At 35.2% G+C, this 25,455-nt stretch overlaps 1 protein-coding gene across 1 annotated transcript in view; it reads left to right on the top strand.

Moving 5' to 3' along the window:
- Positions 1 to 19,023, top strand: part of UHRF2 (ubiquitin like with PHD and ring finger domains 2) — a 74,050-nt gene extending 55,027 nt beyond the window's left edge. Inside the window, exons 9-16 of the mRNA XM_016214233.2 lie at positions 417 to 521; positions 4,928 to 5,034; positions 8,838 to 9,000; positions 9,680 to 9,820; positions 12,099 to 12,198; positions 12,526 to 12,683; positions 16,464 to 16,562; positions 17,999 to 19,023. Coding sequence (XP_016069719.2) covers positions 417 to 521; positions 4,928 to 5,034; positions 8,838 to 9,000; positions 9,680 to 9,820; positions 12,099 to 12,198; positions 12,526 to 12,683; positions 16,464 to 16,562; positions 17,999 to 18,145 — 1,020 coding nt within the window. The 3' untranslated portion in view covers positions 18,146 to 19,023. The remainder of the gene's footprint in view (positions 1 to 416; positions 522 to 4,927; positions 5,035 to 8,837; positions 9,001 to 9,679; positions 9,821 to 12,098; positions 12,199 to 12,525; positions 12,684 to 16,463; positions 16,563 to 17,998) is intronic.
- Positions 19,024 to 25,455: the final 6,432 nt, after the last annotated feature.

The raw sequence follows: 25,455 nt of genomic DNA, 5'->3' as shown, positions 1-25,455 counted from the left end.
AGTGGGTTTGAACAATAAAGTAGAAGAATGAAGCTAAAATGATTCTTCTCTGTCTGACATGGCTAGGGAACAGTGCCGTAATCAGAGACGGGAAGTAAGAAGGGAAAAGATCTGTAGCACTGATATTAAATTCTTGTTTACCCAAATTGAGCTGTTATTAGCAGTAGACAAACAATTACTTCATGGTTATTTTGAAACTCAGAATTCTAAGCCTGAACACTTTGAAGAGTCATCAGCTTAGTACCTAAGGGATATATAGTTGGGGAGACAAAGTCAGTGAGCGAAAGGTAGAATTCTGGGTCACATGCAGTTCTTAGTTGGAGGCTTTTAGGATCCAATGGTATATGTGAAAGCATTTTGTAAATGTAACTTAACTAACTGTTCAAAGGTGTTTTGAGACTCTGTTTATTTTATAGGTGAGCGAAGCAGGTGTACATAGGCCCCATGTTGGTGGAATTCATGGTCGAAGTAATGATGGAGCTTATTCTCTTGTCCTGGCTGGTGGATTTTCAGATGAAGTAGTAAGTCATGATACAGCCTTGTACTTTAGAACCTGTTTTGATTATTCAGTAAAATACAGAAGTTGTGTCTAGGGTACATCAAATCCTATATCTTTTTAGTGTAATGTTTATGTTGAAATAGTCAGTTCTATACAAGTTACAAGATAAATCAATTGGCAGTATTTAATCTTCATATGTATTGTTTTGATATACATATATACATACGTATAAACACACACGGTAACTGATTATCACAGTGAAAATACATTCTCTATAGAGTTCATTTTTTAAATTAAACTTGTAATTTTGGGATAATTGTAGATTGACATATAGCGTTAGAAATAGTTCAGAGATCTTTGTGCCCTTTACCCATTTTCTGTCAATGGCACATTTTACAAAATTATAGAAGAGTATCACAGCCAGAATTTTGACATGATATGTTCAGGGAACTGAATATTTGTTTTCCTTACCACAAGGATCCCTCATGTTGCCCTTTTATAGCCACACATACTTTATCTGCTCTCCTAACCCCTTTGAACCCCTGACATCCACTAATCTGTTCTCCATTTCTAAAATTTCGTCACTTCGAAAATCTGTATAAGTGGAACCATATAGTATGTAACCTTTGGAAAAGGCTTTTTTTGCTCAGCATAATTCTCAAAGTATGGCATGTATCAATAGTTTATTCCTTTATATTGCTGAGTAGTAGTCTGTGATATAGGTGTACTGCAGTATAACCATTCACCTTTGGAAGAATGTCTGGGTTATTTATTATGAATAAAGCTGCAACGAACATTTGTGTACAGGGTTTTTTGTTTGTTTTTGTTTTTTGACGTAAAGCCTTCAATTCTCTGGGATAAATGCCAAGAAGTACAGTTGCTGGGTCGTATGGTAGTTGACATGCATATTTTGGAGCTATGTCTAAAGTTTTTTCAGAAATACAAAAAATGGCCCGGCCTGGCATGGCTCAGCGGTTGAGCATTGACCTAGGATCCAGGCGATCGGGGTTCGATTCCCGGTCAGGGCACATGCCCGGTTTCGGGCTTGATCAATGACCCTCTCATCATTGATGTTTCTCTCTCTCTCTCTTTCTCTCTTTCTCTCTCTCCCCCTCTTCTTTCCTCTCTGAAATCAATAAAGATATATTTTTAAAAAAAAAAGAAATACAAAAAATGTTATATAGCTTATTAAAATCATCACTTAGAATTTTTTTGAGGTTCTAAGAAAACAAACCAACTAAAGTGGGGTCTCTTTAATGTATGTTTTTAGCAACTAGTCAATTGTTTTTATCTGGGCCCTGACATTTGTGTGTGAGACCTTGGCCAAATTATTTAACTCCACTAAACCTCAGTTTCCCCATGTGTAAAATAGAAAAAATAGTATCATAATTTTATATCAGAAAGTTCTTGATTTAAAATGTGGTAATTTGTATAGTCCTGGCATATAACAAGGATCCAAACAGTTCTATGGAGCTTGTCTTAAATATATGAAGCATAAACATGTAATTATAAAGCTAAAAATGAGTAACAGGTTGAAGTTAGGTGGGTGTTATTTCTTTCTTTTTTCCATCTTTTGAATATATTAGTCAAACATTAAACGTTTGTGGAGAAAAAGTGCTGATGACGTGCCTCAAACCATTAATTCTGAATTTATTAAATAATGTAAAGAATAATTTATTTAGGCTTGGATTGCCAACTAAGATGTATCTGGCAATGTTATAATTTGTAAGCTTTTTCAATCTTTTGATCTTTTATTGTAGGCAAATCATATCTATAGAAATAGGTGGAGGAAGCCTGAATAAACTTTTCTCATTCAGAAAAAAAAATTTGTTCTAAAACCTTTAATTTGGTATAACATTCATGGAGCCAATGTTTTTTGCTGTTTGGATGAATGGACATGAAACTATTGAATACCTTCTTGATAAAGTAGTTAACATTCTAGTCTAGTAACTTGAGAATTAATCAAATGCTAGCTTAGTGCCTTGCATTTGGTGACCTCACTTGAGAAATGAGGACCCACAAAGATGATCTGCCTCTTACAGTTGTCCTAAGAAGTAGTTTACTCAGTGATCACAGACAAACTCTGGATCCAAGCTGTTTGGGTTGGTGTCCTGGTGCCATCTCTTACTAGCTATGAGTGACCTTAGGCAAAGTACTGAACCCATCAGCCTCATCTATAAAATAGGGCTTCTAAGACCTACCTCATAGGGTTGATATGAGGGTTAAATGCTTATCCTAACCGTCACACAGAGTAAATGCTAGGTAGGTATCAGCAGTAGAGGTAGTACCCAGTTTTGTGGGCATGGGAATGGTATTAGGAGAGAGAAACTGGCAAAAATTGAGACTATATTCTAGGAAGCCTTGAATTAAGGAATCATTAAAGGTGTCTGGGAAAAGTTCAGTGATTTTAATTGTGCTTTAGGATATTTATCTGGTAGTCTTTTGTGGGGGAACAGGTGAGAAGATTGAGATGAAGGTCTTTTGCTTGATAAGAGTGATGGCAGGAATGAGAGCACCCAGTTTATTGTGTTAGGCAGCTGCTTTATCACTTGCTTTATAGCTTGGGAGAAGAGAAGAGATTGGAAAATCGTGGGAAATGGAGTCACTCTGGGGCAGCACTATATCCCCAGTGTAGATGATTTCTTCTTTATGTGACCTTTTCCAAGGCAACAGTCTTGTTTAAGCTCCTGCCTCACAGGGCTACAACTTAGTAAAGCATGGATTAGAAAAATGCAACAAATTTAGGCTGATCATTTTTCATGGGAAAAATAATATTCACTGAATATTATTATTATTATATTATTATAATAGTCACATAATATTCACTGAATTCTCACAGTGTTGCAGTTTTTTCTCCCAGTGATAAAAGTTTTTGTTGGTATAAAGATTAAAGTATAGATGTGTTAATAACAGTGTTAACTACTTCTACTTGATTATTAGCTGCTTAAAGAATAATCAGAAGTATTTTTGTTCTTCTGTTTTAAACACTGTTTAGCTTAGGTTGCCCCTCTTATGCCCTCCTACTTCCCACTATTTTTTCCTTTAGCACTACCACAGTTATAACTTTAAAAGTTGTCAGAGTTATGAACGAGATTCTGAAGTCAATCCAGATATCATTTGGAAAACTTTCTGATCAATTTAAGAAGTGTTCTGGACTGTCCTGGATGTACTTATTTATTAGAATTCCTTCAAATAGAATATACGCTAAAGATGAAACTTCTTTTTTTTTTAATATTTTTATTTATTTATTTATTCTTATTTTTAAAATATATCTTTATTGATTTCAGAGAGAAGAAAGGAGATCTCCGGGAGAGAGAGAGAGAGAAACATCAATGATCAGAGAGTCATTGATCGGCTGCCTCCTGCATACCCCCGACCAGGGATGGAGCCCGTAACCCGGGCATGTGCCCTGACCGGGAATCAAACCCCAATCGCCTGGATCCTAGGTCGATGCTCAACCGCTGAGCCACGCCCGGCTGGGCAAGATGAAACTTCTTAATGCCTTGTTCTTTAAAATACAGACCTTAATATTGGATCAACAAAAGATGAATTCAGCGTTTTTAGACAGACGAGTAAAGCCATGAGATTTTAGTTATGACTTAAACCAAAGGAAAAACATGGTGCAAAATAATAGACCTTTATTACAAGTAAGAATTTAGTAGAGAAAACTTCATTATCTTAAGTTCAATCTGAACTAATTAAAATAATCTTGCATTAAAGAGAATTTGTATATTGATAGTTTTCTCAATTTAGAGTACTTAATTAGGTAGAGACTTAATAATATCAATATATATTTATAGCTACTACAGAAATACTTATGGAGCTAGTTCATGTACCATCTACTTTTGGCATTTTTTTTTCACATTTGGTAGACACTTCGTACAACCTAATTATAGGTAATCATTTTACCTGAATGTATTTAGTGAACTCATAGAGTGTAACATATGGGGAATTTACCATGCTGTTAGGATTTTAAAGTTGAAATTCAGCAACAAACTTTGGTATGGTGTAGATTGCTGTCAGGAAATCTGTTACGGAGTATTTTTTAAATGGTATCCCATAAATAACCTAGAAGCTAAGATTGATAAGTTTATTTTACTAACAATGAATTAAATGGAACAATATTCCCAATCCATAAGAGCTAATTTTGTAACATTCTATAGATTATTTGATTTATGTATTTGTATATAATGAGAATCGGCCTGTTTGGGAGTATGTAACTTTAAAATGAAATCTTTAGATCAAGTGATACAACTTGTAGGTGTATACACATAAGATTGCATTTGAATTGGACCTTATTTTGGTAGATACCTTGAGAGAACATGTCAATTTACAACAGCCTAACCAAGTATTCTGACTCTGAACCAAGGAGTGATGAAATTATACTTGGGTTTAGGTGTCTTAATGATGAGAAATCTTCTCCTGCAGGACCGAGGTGATGAATTCACATACACTGGGAGTGGTGGTAAAAACCTGTCTGGTAATAAAAGAATTGGTGCACCATCGGCTGATCAGACATTAACAAACATGAACAGGTACTCTTTATTGTTAGTTTGTAAAGACTTTAGAATATGGACTTAGTATAATTGTTGGATTATAGGGCTATAATTTATAACGTAGAATATAGAGGAGAATCTTACATTGAAAGTTAAAGATCTAAAATTAAAATCCCATTACCTAATTATATAATTGTTTGCAAGCATCCTTATTTCTTCAAATTATTTTTAAAATGACATAATTCCCAGTCTTAATAGATGTACTTTGCATTTGTAAACTTGAATCCTTTGAGAAAGGAGCCTATATAATTTTAAGTAAAACTGAGGACAAGGTGGCTTATCTACTACCCCACAGGTCAAAGTTTTGTTCTACTGAACACAGATTTATCTTTTTTTTTTTTTTAAGCTTTTGAAATTGATTTTTAGATAGGAAGGGAGAGGGAGAGAGCTAAACATCAATCAGCTGCCTCCTGCACGCCCTCTGCCTCAGATTGAGCCTGCAACCCTTTGGTGCACAAGACAACGGTCAACCAAGTGAGCCACACTGGCCAGGGCCAAAGATTTATTTTTTAAAGTACCAAAGTTCAAAAAAGTGACAGAGTTCTTTTTAGAAGAGACACACTAATGTGGAACAGGGAGCCACATTCATGCATATAAGTAACAGATCACATAACTTAATCAGAACTACACTCAAGGTGTTTTTAGGATTTATAGTAATAAGATTTTTTTTAATGGGCTGAAACCTTTATTTTTTTTTAAATCCTCACCTGAGGATATTTTTTTCCATTGCTTTTCAGAAAGTGGAAGGGAGAGAGAGAGAGAGAGAGAAACATCGATGTGAGAGAGAGAGACATTGACTGGTTACCTCCTGCATGCGCCCCAGCCAGGGCTGGCGATCAAGCCTGCAACCAAAGTACATGCCCTTGACCAGAATCGAACCTGGAACCCTTCAGTCCACATGCTGACACTCTACCTGCTGAGCCAAACCAGCTAGGGCAATAATAAGATTCTTTAAATGTTAGAAGAGAAAATGTTTGTTTAATGGCAAAAATGACCTTTTTAAACTAAATGCCTGTAAGGCATTACAAAAAAGCCACCTTGTGTTGTCCTTGATTTTATAGAACTATTAATGACATTCCAGCTTCCAAGGGAACAGAAATTTTAATAACTTCAAAATGTTTTCTTTCATAAATGCATGCTAATAATCAATAATAATAAATGAGTAACCCAAACCATCAGATAGCAATGACTACATTATAACTTGTCATGCTGATAATTTGTCATCATTTCATAAAGTTTAAATTTTTTTGAGTTCTATTAATAAGAGTATTTTGTGGGTTATTGAGTAAAAGTGAGTATTTTTCACTTTCCTGAGTCAAAATCACTCGGTTTTAAGTAGTGTGCCCATAATTTCTGATTACCGTGTGAAGTAAAGAATATACTAGTATGATTTCAAGACTTTGTTGCATACCAAGTTATATAGACTCTATTCATGTCTTCCTTCTATATTATTTCTGACAGTAGGATTATTTTACTGAACCAGCAGAGGAGACAGGTCAGATTTGCTGGTGAAAACATTTCTGCAATAGGAGTCCAGTCACTAGCTAGTCTTTTTCTAGCAATATAGCAGCTTTTTAGGAGGAGTGATCTTAAAAGGAGTTAGAAATATTTTTATGTGTTTTTGTTGATGAAACTGTCTCTTGAAATTGAAAAAAATTATTCCAGGTTGTCAGATCTGAAAATTATATTTTTCCCTGTAATAATAGATTATTTTGCTTGAGTAAAACTTCTTTCACAACTACCTGTACTTGAAATGTACATGGTAGATTCTTTTCAGGCTTATTTGAAGAAGCTAATAAGTATACCCCATTTACCATGTTATAATCTTGTTACAAAATAATTGACAACTAGTAAAAATCTTTTAAAAAGAAGGTAGTGAAAATGAAATGTTAATTCAAAACACTTTAGGATTGATATATCATAGAGACTCCAACATCCATTCAGTTAATTTATACATTAAGCTCTGAGTATGCCTTGTGATTCATTGTAAAGACCTCTTGGGCAAAGGTACCTGCATGTTTTATGAGCATGAAAACTGAGGTGAAAGACCCTTAGCTCTAACCTACAGTATACTCTTTCCTGACTGGTGTATAGTCCAATTAAATTTCGCTTCTCTGCTAAGAGGTAGTTTGATACCTGCTTTTTGCTTTTGAGAAGTTTGTTCCTATTTCTTCTCAGTTCTTCCACTTTATGAAACTGAAAAAGATAGCAAGGTACCCTGGCCCTCCTTTATCAGGGCAGTTAGAGGCAACCAATTGAGTTGTGGGTAGAGTAATGGAAGAGCCTTGTTGTTTTGGCTAGTTTCATCCTCTTGGACTCTTTTCACATACTTGAACAGCCTGGATACTTGGTGAAGCTAGAAGTGAGTTAATGCCAGCTAGTGGTGGCAGTCATTATGACTGAGGGAACGAACCTGTGAGCACCAAAGCATTGCACTCATTAACATGAAGAGTGTAGTTATCCTTATGCTAGCTCTTTAAGATGAAGTATGTATTGAGATAGTATTACATAAAGACATAATACTAGCCTTAGAGTCACTGGCTTTGTTTTCTTCTACTTCCCAGAGTTTTAATATATCTCCCTTTGAGATAAAAAATATAACTTGGTACACTTTAACTCTTTGGCCATATCTATAAAAGGTTTTTTTGGTGGTGGTTTTTTGCTTTGTTTTAAGAAACACTGTCTTAAGTTCATTTACTTTAACAATATAACTATGATCAAGATTATTTTTGGTGTTTTTTTAATCAAGATATTTTAGTAGATTAGTCATTTAGTCTTAAGGCCTATTTTTGAGCCTACATAAAGAGAACTATACCCTGAACAAGTATTTTGTATCACCAGATTGTATGTGTGTATATATTTTTGACCTTATGTGTTCTCTCAGTGGTTTCTTTTCACCTAAGTTAGGAAGTAGGTGTCTTAGAGGAAAAATACTAATTTTAAATAGATTCTAGTTTGGTGTCTCTCTCTCTCTCTTTTTTTTTTTTTTTGGCAGTACTAAATTCTCCTAAGAAAGGTCTTCCAACATCTAATAACCTTATTGATTAATTATTACTAAGTGAGTACACATACTAAGGAAGCTTCAGCTAGATCAGGTGCTGCTTTCAGCTCAGTGTTCCTCCTTGTTCATGTGTCATCAGTGAAATGCAGTGATCTTGAGCAGCCAGAGGTCTTTACTGTCATGAGTTAGCGCAGCCATTTGAATGCTTCAGTTTTATTTAAACTTATCTTTTTACCGGAGGTCTTTAAAGGATATTCTCATGTTGAACTTGTTCTTCTAAACTTTAAGGAATCTCTGTTGTCTGGAATGTGGGAAGTGGACCTAGAGAGGTCATTTGTACCTTACTGGCAAATTTATTTTTCTGGATTTCTCTCTACATTATTCCAACGATTTACCTCACTCCCATATCAAAAATAACTATTACAACAATCACTTGCTTTAGTTTTCCAACTTTTCCCTTCCCTCAACAAACGTTATTTAAAGAAAATTCCATGTATTTCTAGTTGTTTTCTATTATACGTGGCACAGATGTTATTACTTTCAGAAGAACCCTACAGGCTATCTGAGAACCAATCCCCTGGCTTGGGGGTGACATCAGAAAACTGATTTGTCTTCTCTGCTGGTGGGGGAAAGCATAATCCTATTATCTGGAATAATATGGAAAGAATCATAGAATCTTAACCATCAGGTAAGGCATAATTCACCTTTTAATTGAGCTAATGATGCGATTATACACTTGGAGAAAGATTACTTGGTATAAAGACTTTGCTTTATTTTTTAGGGCATTGGCCCTAAACTGTGATGCTCCATTGGATGATAAATTTGGAGCAGAATCTCGGAATTGGAGAGCTGGTAAGCCAGTCAGAGTGATACGCAGTTTTAAAGGGAGGAAGATCAGCAAATATGCTCCTGAAGAAGGCAACAGATATGATGGCATTTATAAGGTGCTCTATCTGGCATGACCTCTTGTTAGTCATTCTTCCCGGGCTTTCAGGACAGGATTACCACAGGGAACTATGCCACTGTGGGTGGGCTGGAGGAAACAGTAGACCATCTTAGTTGGTATTTCTACTTTCTCTGGAAATATAGTAGATACACAAAGTGACCTCTTAACTCTGATACTTTTCTTTTAAGGCTAATTTCAACACCATAAGTGCAGAGCTATATTTTGGGTTAAGTGTTTTATAAGTATATTCTCTATGATAAAGCCACTTAAATAACTTGGCCATTGTAGATCTTGATTCTTCTATCTTTTAGAATAATTTTAATTGTAATAGATTTTCAAGCAGCACATTATAATTTTTAAAATAGGTTGTATTCTTTGTTTAAAAAACAGACATCTACTGTCACCGTTTCTATTTACTATTACGCCAAATTCTATTAATTGGCATAATCTTGTTAGTATTTCAAATTTATAGCAATCTATATTTATATGGGAACTATCTTAATAAGAAATAAGGTCAAAATAATATTTCGGTGAATATTCTTTATTTACTATTACAGCAAAACAAATACCTTTTAAAGTTGCATTTAGTTTTGGCTAGTTTAAACCACTAATATTATGACATTATGAATAAGTTTAAACTTTAAATCTCAAACTAGTACTGAAATATTATGATCTAGGTGGTGAAATACTGGCCAGAGATTTCAGCAAGCCATGGATTCTTGGTTTGGCGCTATCTTTTAAGAAGAGATGATGTTGAACCTGCTCCTTGGACCTCAGAAGGAATAGAACGGTCAAGGAGATTATGCCTACGTTTACAGGTTAGATTACATTTGTCTAGGCTACTTGTATATTCATAAAATCCTCCACTTCTACTATCAACATGCCTTAACACTGGATATAACCCACAGCAGTTGATCAGTGGATGGTAAGGGGTAAGAATGCGATCATGCACATATACAGAAGGAAAAGCAGTAAAAGGTATCATCCTAGGTGTCAAACTGCCCTCAGACCAAGAATTGTGCTTGGGAAAAGTTGGGCTGGTCAATGAAAAGTAAAGTATTTGCAATTCAATATGGAAATGACTTGAAGTATGAGGGAAAGGGATACATGGAATTTAGGTGTAGGAACCCTTAAGGAGGGAAGTATATCCTAGATGGCACAGGGGTATGTCTCTGGTAAGGGAAGGGGGGATGTGGCTTATAAGAATGGTCTGCTACCTACCCTTCTCACTTTTCCTCACTCCTTTTCTCTCTTCCCCCTCAAAGCTGCTTCCCTGTCCTGTCACCACCTTTAGTGTTATGCCTTTTTTTTCCCTTTGCCCATGCTCAGCTGTTAACCCATATAAGACTTCGTTGGTTTTGTGTGCATAGTGGATGGTATGGCTACATTCTCCCTCCACTGCCTAGACTTTGTCCCTGACACTGACTTCAGAGCATGGTTTGAATTCATCTGCCATCATTCCCCATTGTTGTGCTTTCCGTAAAGACTACCAGCTTTGTCATTTTCCCTGGCTCTGCCCACACTGCATGTGTAGGGGCTGAACTATGGGCAAGTGTCTGACCACCCAGGCAGGTGAGTGTGTGTCTTTTAGTGCAAGTCTGTTTCTGTTTTTGTTTTCTTTTTAAATTCATGGAATTGATTGTTTAAATGAGATTCATCAGCTGCTAAAATAACTGCCAAAATACAGTTCACCCTTGAACAACACAGGGGTTGGGGCATCAGCCCCCGCATAGTCAAAAAGCCATGTGTAACTTTTGATTCCACAAAAACTTAAGTACTAATAACCTACTATTGACCAGAATCCTTACTGATAACATAAAAAAGACTATTTGACACATATTTTGTATGTTATATGTATTATATCCTATATTCTTACACTAGAGTAAACTAGAGAAAAGAAAATGTTATTAAAATTTAAGGAAAATACATTTACAATACTGTATTTTTTGATACTGTAAGTTTACACCCATCTGTTTACAAGATGAATTATGTGTCAGTACCTACATCAATATTGTCTTATATGATATAAAACACTGTAGGTATTAAATGTATTATATGTCCAACAATGGACATGAAAAATAAAAAGATAATGTGAATTTATATTTATTTATAGGAATAATTTAATAAAATTTCCAAAAATATTTTCCAATATATTTATTGAAAAGAACTTACATGTAAGTGGACCCACATAAGCCAAACCTGTATTGTTTGAGGGTCAACTCTAATTCTTTTTGTAACTAATATTTTTAAAAACCTTTTAAATCCGTTTTTAAGACTTTTTCAAATCTGCTATTCATCAAAAAATGTTCTAGATAGGTTAGGCATGAAACTGAGCAGAAGCATATAAGCCTACCTACTCTGATGAATTAATGTATTGAATTAATGTATCACTTAAGAGACCTGAAACATCGAGCTTTTAACATGGTTATTATCACAAAGCATTGCTTCCCCCCCCCCCCCCCAAAAAAAGGTAGCTAGTAAAATATAAGCATAATAGGTAGAATTTATTCCTTAAAGTGTGACCTTTGGCTGATAAAGAATTCAGTGATTTGATGGCATTAAGTCTTCTAAAAATTTTTATTCCACCCCACCTCCCTAATTTTGAGAGAGAAGAAATTTTACTTTTAATGTTTTGGTGGGGTTTTTTGCTTTGTTGTTGTTTTTTTATATTGGCCCCACAATTTAGTGTAATCCCATCTATATGAGTACCATCTATTGTGTTCTGTAGTTGATCTTCACTTATCTTCATATCAAGATTCCACTTTCCTTCCTTCCTCAAAATTTTCAAGCCACCTAGTCACAACTCCTGTAAACTTATCTTTCCTGTTTTAGATCTGAAACTAAGATGGTTGTATTATAAAATGGAATTTCTTAACAATCAAAAGTACATGGTTTTACACTGAATTTGGGATTTTAAGTCTTCTGTCCTTTTGAATTTTGTTTCTTTTAAATGTCTGTTTCTTTTATATAAAGTCATTCAGTTAGGGAAAGTATAGATCCTCCTTCTTCCGAGGCCTTTTTAAATTTCTCACCAGGATCTATAACTCCCCTTTTCTGTGAGGCTTAAGTATATATTGTACTTTTTCCCCCCATCAGTATCCAGTAGGTTACCCTTCAGATAAGGAAGGGAAGAAGACTAAAGGACAGTCAAAGAAGCAGGCCAGTGGAGCCTCAAAGAGGCCAGCTCCAGATGATGGTAAGTAATGTTACAGAAAATAAATCCTAATAACATAGTTTCTAATAAAGAGAAATATTAAGAGATTAATTTGAGACACTCATAAGAAATTAAAAGCAAAGTAAAGAGGGGGTTTTATTTTGTGGGAGATGGGTACTTCTGTCGTATTTTGGTAGTGTCAGAACCAAAAGTGCAGCAAATACAGTATCTTACACTCCAGAGGAGGTTAGATGCTGCTTTATGCAGATTATCTTCATGCTAAACATTATTGGTTCCAGTTAACTCATGTTTCATAGTTCTGCTTAGAACCACTTGTAAGTCTACTGACATATTTTTAAATAAATCTAGATGATTGTCCAAGTGCCTCCAAAGTGTTCAAAGCATCAGATTCAGCAGAAGCAGTTGAGGCTTTCCAGCTAACCCCTCAACAACAGCATTTAATCAGAGAAGATCATCAAAACCAGAAGCTATGGGATGAAGTGCTTGCACATCTTGTGGAAGGGCCAGTATGTAAAGATTTTTTTTTTTCCCATTATAATTACATGCTTTAATTTATTTTTAACTTTATTTTTAAGTATAGTTGACATACAATATCATTAGTGTCAGGTGTACAACATAGTGATTAGATATTTATATACTTTATGGAAGTGGTCACCATGATAAGTCTGGTAATCATGTCACCATACATAGTCATTATAAGATTTTAAAAATAATAATGTCCTGATATTAACAAATGGAAAATAATTTCCCTATGAAAGTATCATTTTCACAAGTCAAAAGAAATATTGGAAAGAAGAAATTACTGAAAGATGACAAGATGGCATTTCAAGAGAGGATACTAGAGGTCACCAACAATAGCTGATCAAAACTTGATCCTTTAATCTTTTATCCTGAGTCTCCAGCTTTCAGAAACAATCTGAGGCAGTACTTAACATGCTTTTAAATTTATTTTAGATCTCTTTGATATTGGTTTTTGACCTCTCTGTGCCTGAACTTAATAATTTGTGTTGAGGTTCATGGGAAGAATTTTCAGTTTTAGAACATACTCAACTTAATCTAAAATTCATCAGGAAAGTTTTTGTTAGTGTTTAAAGTTACCAGATAGTATAGGTCTTAAGTAATTTAGCACAGTTTTAATGCCTACATGTTCAACCCTAGGGGTAAATAAACCAGCATTGATGTATTTAAATACTTCATATGTTTTGGATTGGGGGTGGGGGGGGGGCGGTAATCATTTTAAAGTTGAAAAGGAATTACAAAGTTAACTGACATGTGGATTTTTTTATATTAAACTGTGTTTTGCAAACAAAGCTTTTTCTTATCAGATCCCCAAAGCTTAGAAGTTTCAAATATGAGTTGTCTATTCATTCCTTGCTCACTTGTTCTTATTGTCTTAAATTTTGCTTATAAATTCCAATCTTCTATTTTATTTAGATATTAACCCCTTGTTATATGTAATATAGTTACTTTTACGTTTTTTCCCCCTCCAAAGTATTGTGATGTGCAGCTATTGTTGGTGACCTCTGGTATCCTCTCTTGAAATTCCATCTTGTCATCTTTTAGTAATTTCTTCTTTCCAATATTTCTTTTATTTCTCTCTGCATTAGCCAGATCTTCTCATGTGTCTGAAATGGAGTTAATGAATATCTATATGTGCTCTCTATCTGTATTTAGAGTTTTTGTGTTGCTTTTGTTTCAGAAATAGCCGTCATTGTTATATTAAGGAAGAGTCTTCCTGGTACAATTTTTAAACATTTAGAAATGGGTAAGGTTTGGCAAATACCCTTTGGAGTCATCATTTCCTTTCCCTAAAAATGCAATATATTGGGTTATCCTTGGTAGAATGAGACTTACATATTTGGAGGACAGAAGTAAAGTGATTTAGCTCTATGTATATCCCGTGTCAATAAAAGTTATCAAAGTGGTTGCATCCTGTGAGACTTGGCAAGGATGTACAAATTAAATATACTTTTCAACCTCTTCTTTCAATGTAACTTTTATATGAAATCAAGTCATCAATTGACAATTCTCAAACAACAACAAACACAAAAAAGTCCTGCCTGCCTGTGGCAGAATCTTACATGCATGGGCCAGATGATTGCGATGTAGCTTCTAGTGATTACTTTGGATGTTTATGTACTATTATTGGTTGTCCTGGGTAGGTTTCATTCCCATTCTCTTCAGATGAGCCAGGAACACATTTATTAAGCCATAAAAATCAGGTGTTGGCCATGGTGACTTTCAAATAAATGTACATACGTACAATATATGCATTTATATCCAGACACCTTCCCAAGGCTTTGCAGTCTCCGCTTACTACTCTCTCAGTCCCAACTTGCTTTGGCTACAGTGATCTCTGTTATTTAATACACTAGCCCATTCTGGCTGCTAGGCCTTTATACACTAGAATTCTCTACCTCTTCCTGTGGCTCACTCCTTCATATCCTATAAGTCTCTGCAGTACTACTATACTCTTCAGAGAGGCCTTTGCTGACTACCCTTTCTAAAGTAGCCACTCTTTACTCTGTTGCTTTAATTTGCTCAGTTATTGTTATGTGAAATTGAATTTTTTTTTTTTAGTTTGCTCTCCTAAAGGAATATAAAGTTTCATGAGAGCAGAGACTTGGCCTTTTTATCACTGCTATGTAAATGAGTGCCTAGTACATCACGTCAATTCAGAATACCTCTAGTACATGTTATAGGCATCATGGAGGTACCGGAGAAATATCAGGCTTTTAAAAAGGCATTTGTCAGGGAGAGGGTACCTGGCACTAAATTTATAGTTTTTCCCACAGATCCCCTAACTGTTTTATTCTTTTAATATGTTGCATAATACTTTGTGGAATATTCACTTGCCTTTCATAATCCATGTTTATAAATAAGTTAGTATCAAGAAATAACCTTGAAATGGGATCTTTGATTTTTCTTTGATTGAGGTATAATTGACATAAAACATTATATTAGTTTCAGTATATATAATTTAATGATTTGGCATTTGTATATATTGCAAAATGATCACCACAATAAGTCTAGTTAACATCTCTCTTTGCATAGTTACAAAAAATTTTTTTCTTGTGATGAGAACTTTAAGATTTACTTTTTTTAGAAACTTTCAACTCTGCAATATAGTATTATTAACTACTATAGTCACTGTGCTGCATATTACATCACCAGGAGTTATTTATTTTATAAGTGGAAGTTTGTTCCTTCTGACTCTTTACCCATTTTGCCTACCCCCAACCCCACCCCTGGCAATTTGTCCTCTATATTTATGAGGTTAGGTTTGTTTGTTTAGATTCCACATATAAGTGAAATCATATGTTATTTGTCTTACACTCTGGGATCTTTGATTTTTTATTTTTACTTGAAAATATTACTTTTTCTATTAACATTAAGAACATAAAATATACTCCCTTACTACAAAAAATAACTGGAGAATTATCCTGTGACTATTCAAAAAATTGCTTATCCTAGTTTAAAAGAAACAAACAGCTTGGGTAAAATGCAACAAGTAATGGCTTGAGGGTATAGAACACCCATTTGATTACATTTGCTTTTGAGGGCTCTACCTTTTATAATTTGGTCCCAATTTGAGTAAACATTAGCATCAGGGAAATATGGGATTTTGGGGTTGAGGCAAAATATCACAGAAGATAGTCCTAGGAAAATAAATATGTTGATTCTCTGGGTCTTAGGTCCTATAGAGTATTATTACCCACTGCTTTTTTTTTTTAAGCTTAAATAAATATTCAAGTTTTGTAGCAAAAGATTGAATAAATAATGCATGTTCATATACTGGAATACCATGCAGCTTTTTGAAAATGTATATAATGACCTTGAGACAAGCTGTGATTTTTTCTTTTCTTTATTTTGTGTCTTTTATTTTTTTTATATCACCGTTTATCCCCGATATACCCTCTTCCACCTCCCCCCCCCCCCCCAACCACCATACTGTTGCCCATGTCCTTGAACCGTAATTTTTTTTAACAGTGAAAAATAATCTCTGTAATGTAAGGTTTGGGGGGGAGCATTTACATTTTAATGCTATATATTTGACTTTGCAGCCTTTTCAACCCAATCCTGAGGTTTAAAACTAATGTGTATATCTTAGGAAATGCGTTCTTTTTTCAGTTTTTGTATTACATGTTCGCTAATTACAACCACTACTTGATTTTTTTTCTTAATAGAAACATATTAAATGTGACTAAGACACTTTTTAAAATCACTTTGAATTTTATTAATATAATATGCTAACTTTCTTTTTCTTCCCTTTGGGTACCATCTAGAATTTTCTGAAAAAATTGGAACAGTCTTTTATGTGTGTCTGCTGCCAGGAGCTAGTTTACCAGCCTGTGACAACAGACTGCCTCCACAATGTCTGTAAAGTAAGTAGAAGTTCATTCTCATTTTCCCTTGTTAGACCAGAAGGCACACTAACCTCCAAACCTGCAAAGAAGCATTCTTCCATGAAACAGAACAGTTGTGAACCTTGCCAGTTCAGAAGCACTTAATTACATCTTGGTGGTAAATGAATGTTTTTAAGTAGATAGTAATAGTAATTGAAATATATATAGTTGAGGTATTCTCTCATGTTTGGCATTGTTAGGGAGGGGTTGAAATGGAGGAGAGAAAGTAAGGTGTCATTGCTGTTTTCTCTTATAGTCTTTTATATGTTTTGTATTCTATAGTGCAAATTGAAATAGTTCCGTGTACTTAATGGTATCTAAAACAGATTCTGTCTGGCAGCATGCCCAGAGGACTTGAATATTGTGTTATCAGTGTGGTGTGAAAGGAAAATTTGAGCTATAGTAAAAACAAGGTTAGAATCATGCTCTACTGCTTGTTGGTGGCTGTGTGCCCTGACCTAGCTTCCAAACTTGAGTTTCTTTTGTAAAATGGAAACAAACCTGCCACATACATTTTTGTTTCTGACCTTGAGCTAGTTAACTGTGTAATAGATTTAGTACTTTCTACTATATTTTTGGAAGACACATTATGTGTTAAGTGATTAGTTCTACGGAGGGGAACCCTGAATTTTTTTTTCTTTAGTACTCTATCAGAAAAGAAAAGATTAAAATCCAACCTAGAAGATGAGGCTAGTGAGAACCATAATCTTTAACGCCCACATTTTACTGGATGAGGAAATGAAAGCATACGGAAGTTGTCATTTACCTGAAGTCTCTCAGTATGTGCTAGAGCAGTGATTTTCATCCGATGTGCAGCAAGAGTTTTTAAATTGTGCAATTCCTGACTATTTGGTCAGGGGCACTGACCTCTTTTCCCTTAGATTATCAAATAAAGAAATGACAACAGCCAACATAAAATAGCCGTTCAGTTTGAATTCCCTGTCTCAAGCCATAAATATATTGGTCACGTTCATTAATTCTTGGTACCAGAAATCCTTATGTACAAGAATAGGCAACTGCTGTTTTTAAAAAGCCATTTTGGAGCAATAAGAGTAGGTAATTACAACTATCTTTTTTTTTTAAAAATCAAAATTATACCTACTTTTTGTCAGATGGGCAAAAAATGTATTTTCTCGTGTGCCGCAGAACTTTAGTAATTAGATTATGCAAGCCGTGAGATGAAAGAGGAGTTTGAAATCACTGCTAGAGGCAGAGCTAAAGCCATGTCTGTAGACGAGTTAATGTTCATAGTGTAGACTCAGGTCTTTATCATTATTCATCTTTTATGTTGCCAAACATTAAGTATCTAGTTCTTATTTAAAAGCATAAATTGTTGAGTACTTTTCTACGTGTTTTAACCAGATGAAATTGGGTGTATTTCTTGGGTTTTTTTGTTTCGTTGTGTTTTGCCTTAGGATTGTTTACAGCGTTCCTTTAAGGCTCAAGTTTTCTCCTGCCCTGCTTGCCGGCATGATCTTGGCCAGAGTTACGTCATGATTCCCAATGAGGTTCTGCAGACTCTACTTGACCTTTTCTTCCCTGGCTACAGCAAAGGACGATGATGTGTCTACTTCCACTGTGTTGCTTCTGGTGATTTTTTGGACAATAAAGAATCTAAAGTGGTTGGGGGTGGGTATGGGTGGAAGCAATGGTGGACCATATCTCTCATGTTCTGAAGCAGCTAATCCTCTTTTCCTACATAGCCATCATCTTGTGTGTAGTAAGAGGCCCATTTCTCAACTGTCTTTTAAATATCAAAAGGTAGTTCCTGTCAGTAACAACTAGTTGTAATGAGTACAAGTTGAAGCCTCAGCTCTAGTTGATATCCAAGTTATGATTTATTTTGCAACTACCTCAGGACAGAAAAGATTTATGGGGATTTTTTAAATCATTGAATAATTAGTTAAATGAAATTTTAGCTACACACTGCCTCCCAAATATTAGTTGTGCCTGGTCCATGTAATTTGATTTTACAGAAAAGGAAATGACACTTGAGATTGTTGGAATGAATGCAGCTTCTGTAGTGTGCATAATACATTTTTAATATCTTCTTCCATTACAATGTGTGTTTTGCAAGGACAGGTTCATTTTTTAGCCCATTTTGTGAGCTCCATTGTGCTTTTTTCTGGTGTTTTATGCAAGTTGACTACTAATGACTAATGAGGACAATATGAATGCATTGTTGCTACATTGTAATGTGGTGTGGTTTTGCACTTAAAAGAAGTATTCGGATGCTCTAATTGTAAATGTTTATGAAAAGTCTTTTCTGTACTAGTCAAACTGCTTTTAGTGAGTCTCACCAGTGGTTTTACATCTGCAGAGCTTTGAGGACTGGGCTGACTATTGAGAGGGCTGGAATTGCTTCATATTGTGATCCTAAATTTTATATTCACTATGCTCCCTAAAGTATACCTTAATAAATATTTTATGACCAGCAAAATAGCTCATCTTGCTTCACTGTTTTATATTTGTGTGGCTTATCGTATGTGCATTTAAGAATCAGTCATTTTCAGAGAATTTCATTGTACATTTTTATTGATACAGACATTTTCGCACAATTTTTCACTCTTGATTTTTGGTAACAAGAACTAATACAAAATCTTAAGCACTAAGGACAGATTTCACCTTGGGTTTGATTTTTCTTTAATTTTTCTAAATGGGAAACTTTTTCAATATAAGAATCTAGTGACTTCTTTTGTTTATAACAACTTCAGTCTTATGTTCAATTTTAGCATAATCAGTGCTACTTATTTCAGATGCAAGAATATTCTAAAATATAGATCTAGTCTCTGAAGTTACATTATTATATTTTCATCAAAGTTTTGATTTGATTTAGTTTTCCTACTCCTAAATTCAGAGCCATACATATAGCCGGTATTTATTGAATATTTGCTTTGCATTAGTCGCTTGTATATTTTTATGTATGTTCATTTAATCCTACTGACACTCCTAAGAGGCAGGTGCTATTATCCCCGTCCTATGGATGAATATCAAAGTCAAAGGAAGGTTAAGAAACATGCCAAAGTTCATACACCAAGAAAGTGGCAGAACTGTAAATTTAGGCAATCTGAGTACACACCTGGCAATCTTTTCTTTTGGACTATATAGGCTCTCATTTGAATGTAAGCCAGATTAGTTCCAGTGCCTTCCCTGCATTCAGTTAAATCCAAGACCAAGTTCTGGCTTTCAGCATAATGATTGGAGCTATTATCACTCAGGGCTAGTTATAGACATTGGAATCATTTTTATTTTGAAGAATCAAATTTAAATCAAATTGAAAATGGATCATTAAATTGCATCATCTGGTGGTGTAATTTCCTCCTGAATTGGCCATATCTCTGCATGAAGGGTGGGGAATGTCTCCCAGATCCAGCTACTTGAGCTGGTTTAGTTCTACCACTTTTATTAGTAAGATGAGTGATTCCCACAGTTACGCTCTATATTGTCTTAACTCAGCTTATAACAAGATAGACTAGGAAACAAAGCTGATTACAGCTTAACATGTTCAGAAGTGTCTGCTATGGCCCAATGCTAAGCAATATTATGTTGTTCTTAAACTTTTTTTTAAAGACTTTGTTTTTTTACATAAATAGTTCAGTTTGTATCTGAAAGATACAGACTTTTAGAAAGCATAACCACAATACCCTTGTCACACATGTAAAAAATTTTAATAGTAATTATATATCTTGTAAATGTTCAGTTTCCATTGTTGCAGTGTTATAGATGGGTATTTAAGTTAGTTTGAATCAGGATCCAAATAAGGATCTTGCATTGTTAATACTATCTCAAGTATCTTTTAAGCTATATATAGCCCCCTCAATCTTTGTTTTCCTTTACCTTTTACAATTTGTATGTTGAAATTGTTCTAAAGTCTTTTTGACAGAATAGATTTTTCTGATTATAACCATGTGGAATGGTTTAACCTGTTTCTTTATTTTCTGTATATTGGTCCAGATTCAGGTTTGATTTCCCCCTCCAAGACCCTTCTTCAGGTGGTCCGTAATATCTGGTTGTCTCTTAAGCTCAGGTTTGAAAGATGAGCTTTTCACTGGATTCCTTTACATTTAGTAAGTTACAGTGATTACTATTGTACACTCCACCACTTTAGTATGCGTAGGATTTTATTTTCTTTAATATTTTCTAGTGTAGGCGAGGCCTCTAGTTTTGGACCTTCTAAATAATATGGTTTATTCAACAAATATATGCATGCTAATATGTTTACGGATAGTAGATAATCTTTCAGAAACTGGCAATCTAAAACACCCTTTGGCCCTAGCCGGTGTGGCTCAGTTGGTTGGAGCATCGATCCATACACCAAAAGGTCATGGGTTCAATTCCTGGTCAGGGCACATACCCAGGTTTCAAGTTCGATCCCTAGTCAGGGTGCTTGTGGGGGGCAAGTGATCCATGTTTCTCTCTCCCTCTCCCTTCCTCTCTCTCTAAAATTGATAAAAATGTATCCTCAAGGGAGGATTAAAAAATAAATAAATGAATATAAATAAAACACCCTTTGTTTTCTCACAACCCTGTTGTAACAGTTTGGGTAACAGAAAGGGGCCCTGCCTATATAGCTTAAAACTTTGGAAATTAATATAGATCCTACTCATCAGCACTGGGTAGAGATCTGCTCTGACTTGCCCACTGTCTGCTTTTTTTTCTTTGCCCATTAGGGCCCAAGATAGAGCTCATGGCCATCTACCCAATTTGAGGGAATTGAGCTTAATGGCCTGCTTGCCACCAGCTCACGTTGGAAAGAGCTATTCTTATCCATTGTCTGCTGACTGGTCCCCATACCAGACCTTTAAATCCCTGAAGGAACTGATATTTAGTAACCTGGATTAATTGGACACTGCATAGAAAAGAAAAAAAGATTAAAACACCAGCCACTGGACCTAAGAAATCAAGAGCTAGCCAGAGGGCCCAAACAGGATGACTGAACTACTACTGAAAAAAATAAAGAAGAGCTTTACAACTATATCCTTAAGTATGAAATTGCATCGATGGAAGAACAAGCTGCTGTGTGAAGAGTAATTTGAGATTAAAATGTTTAGAAATAAACATGATTTTGAGGGGAAAGAAAAGTAACATAAAACAGAATGGATACTGCCAAAGTCTGAACGTATCCCCGAGTAATTCATTATATATGAATATCCCACAGTATGTTTTATCTATTCATCTGCTGATGGATGTTTGGGTTGTTTCCAGTATTTTGCTATTAATAAACCTGCTGTGAACCTCTGTGTGTAAGTCTTTGGGAAATAATTTGACAGTTTCTTACAAAATTAAATATATGCTTACCATACATATCAATTTTATTAATAGTTCTTTACTCAAGAAAAATGAAGAGGGCATGAGTGAGAAGTAAATCTTTAAAAGGTCCTAAGGTTTTTGAGTTAACATGACCTAGCCTATCCTGATGAATTGAAGCATTCCTAAATTCCTCAGCCTACTGGTAGGCAAGGAATTGAATTTTTAAATTGGTCTTTTAATAATATTGAACTAGAACTAAACACTATTGGTAAGTTGGTTGACAGTGTTGTAAGCAGCCCCTTCATGCCCTGTTGTAATCTCCTCCCTTTGAGTATGGGCTGGACTTTCTAATTCTCTTGTAATGATTAGAGTGCAACAGAAGTGACGGGATGTCACTTCCAAAGTTAGGTTACAAATACACTGTGTCTTTCACTTTGGACAATTTGTCTTGCTCACTTTGAGAGAAGACAGTTGCCATGTTTTGTGCTACTTTATGGAGAGGCCCATGTGGCAAGAAACTGATGTCTCCCGCCAACAGCCAGCAAGGTCCTGAAGCCACGGGAATGAGCACGGAAGTGGATTTTCACCCAAACCTTGAGCCCCCAGGATTTCTGATAAATCTGTTATTCATTTTATTTCCCCTTATGAGTAATGTGTTATTTTTCTCTCGCTTTTTTGAACACTTTTGTCTTTAATATTCAGAAATTTGATTATGATGTGTTTGAGCATGGTTTTCTTTGGAGTCATCTTGTTTTGGGTTCACTTGGCTTCTTGAATCTAGTTTATATCTTTTGTCAAATATGGAAAGTTTCTAGACATTATTTCTTTAAATATGGTTCAGTCCTGCATTCTTCTCTTCTGAAACTTCAGTGACATGAATGCTAGCTTTTATTATTGTCCCACAAGTCTCTGAGATTCTGTTCATTTTTATTCAATTTATATTCTCTGTTCAGATTAGATAATTCTTAATGATCTATCTGTAGGTTCACTGATGCTTTCATCTACATTCTGCTTTGATCCCATCTGGTAAGTTTTTTTGTTTGTTTTGGTTTGGTTATTGTACCTTTCAGTTCTGAAATTTCCATTTCAGTCTTTTATATATTTCTTGATTCAAGTTGAGATTTTCCTGGTTCTCAATACGAGTAATGTTGCATTGATTGGATTCTAGACTTTTTGTTTGGGATTCATTGTACTCCTTTAAATTGAGAATACATGACTTCTGTTCTACAGATTTTTTATTTTCTTTTTAAAATATTGCTCCTTTCCCATACTCTTTACCTCCGTCTCAACCTGCTAGAAGTTGTCAGCAGTGTACCCGCCACACCTTAACATCTCTTATGTCATTCACCTCTTGACCGCCTCTGAGCTCTGTTCTAGGTGATTTCCTCATCTTTCTTCCAATTCATTAAATTTTCTCTTTGAGTCTAGTCCACTGTTTAACCCACCTAAGTAATTTTATTTCAAGAACTATTTTCTTATTTTGTTTCCAGGTTCATCTGTTGTAGTTTCATAATCTTGTACTCATTGATGAATTGTAGTTTTTCTAATATTTCTTTGAGCATTTAAAACACTTATTTCAAAGTCCTTTTTTTCTCTCATTTCTGGTTCTTAAAAGTAAGAATTCTGTCACGTATTGTTGCTTAATGTTGAATTTCACTGTGTTTTGTAAATTTGTGAGTTCATCTGTGGCATTTTCTTCTCAGAGTGTGTTGTTTAGGGGCTTCATTTTGTATAGACACAATTGCTTCCTTTAGAGAAATCTTTAGATTGTTTTTTCTAGGGCCCTGTATATTTTCCTGAAACTGAGACATTTGTTACGTTAATTTTGTTGAGTGAGAGTCCAAAATGTAACTGTATTAATTCGGCTTCTGCATTCACGTCTTGTTAGTGACCCATGGTCTGGGAAGGAAAGCTTGTTTTCTACTATGACCTTGGGTTAAGTAGATACCGATTTTTCGATCCTCATGTTGGAACCAGGGCTTTCCCAGTTCTAAAAATGCCCCATTTCTGGTCCTTACTATCCATTCTTTCCTCCCTGAGAACCTGTGGTGTTGGTTTTTTTAATGAGGGGAAGAGGAATGTTTTACCACCATATCCATGTCTTTGGAGTAGCGATGACAATATTTCACACACCAATTCATTTTCTCCAAAAAAAAGGAAGTGCTATCAATATTTTTCATATATTATTTCACTTACTACTCACAACCTGTGAAGTAAATGACGTCATCTCCACTTTATAGGCAAGGTAGTGGTTTCAGAGAGTTATTCACCCTAAGTCACAGGTCATCACAGCAGACTTAGAATTTAAACTCAAGACTGTGTATTACTTTCCACTACTTCTCCTTCACTATGTTATTTATTTTTAATTTATATTACACCCTCTTGCCCTTTGAAAACCAGGTTTGGACACTTAAAGAGACCTAATGTGCAACCTGACTGAATTTCATCTAAAAATATCTGAATGGTTGTATGGCACGTATTTTTGAGAGACTCTTCTCATTTTCATACTCATGACAACCATGGGCTGCATTCTTAAATGCAATTAATTTCTGGGACATAATGAAATTGTTTAAGGACTGTATTGAGCCTGCATAGCTCTGGCACCTTTCAGCCTCTCCTCTCAGAGCTGCCTTATGCTCACAGGCATTAGACTTCAGATTGACAGCACTTCTCTGAATGGCAGACACTGCCCCAGACGAAAGGCTTTCTTTTTGACAAAATACAGAAATAGTGCTAACCCTCCACACTCCTCCCCTGCCCCTTCCAGCATGGCTCGCACCACATCCTACACTCACTCCTTTGCTATTTGCAAGTTTATTTAACAGCCTACCCAACTGTCTCCTTCCATGGAAAGTATTTTCCTCATTGCCTTTTGGAATGCATTTGAAGCAGCTTCTTTTAACCAATAAAAGCATTTACTTCTTCTGTTATGGGAAACTTAAATATTCCTGTGTAGTTTATGTTGGGTAAAATGTATTGAATGTAAGCAAGCTATCTCTTCTTTTTTCCATTCTTTGTGCCAGTCTTTTAAGAAAGGATCTGTTTGCATCTAATTCTACTTTGGCTGCTCCTACTGCAGTAAGGAATACTTTTGGATCAAGTTGCCAGAGGCAGCACCTTTGGGGAAAAATCTGCATTTTTTTAGGATGACTGACATCACTCCTGGTGCCCTTGGATTCCACTCTGTTTTCTGGGAGTTTGGCTGTTACTTAAATTACTTAAATCTTGAATTTCTCCGAGTCCTTTTGTTTTGTTTTTTTCGAATGATCTTCAGAAGTGCTTTTGTAGAAAATTTTAATTGTCACACTCAAACTACACAAATATTTTTGCTAATGTTAAAGCACAATGCAACCATCAGATCAAAAGCACACTAAAATTCCTCTTGTGTCAGTTCTGAAAACCCTAACCTTTATAGAGAGAGGGCAGTCTGGACACCCAGAAAGTCCTATGGACCCATTAAAAAAATAACTTAGAGTTGATTTTTTTTCACCCCTCCATCAGTTCTACTGAATTCAGAAGAATTACAGGCAATCTCCAATTTGCATTTTAGAAGTTAATTTGTAAAAGAATGACAGCCATGCTGTGTGACTTGATGTAGGTTGAAAATGAATTAATCTCATTT

Source organism: Miniopterus natalensis, chromosome 12 (assembly GCF_054644295.1).
Source record: "Miniopterus natalensis isolate mMinNat1 chromosome 12, mMinNat1.hap1, whole genome shotgun sequence".
In the NCBI taxonomy this organism is placed as follows: Eukaryota; Metazoa; Chordata; class Mammalia; order Chiroptera; family Miniopteridae; genus Miniopterus; species Miniopterus natalensis.
This window is presented reverse-complemented; position numbering and strand designations above follow the sequence as displayed.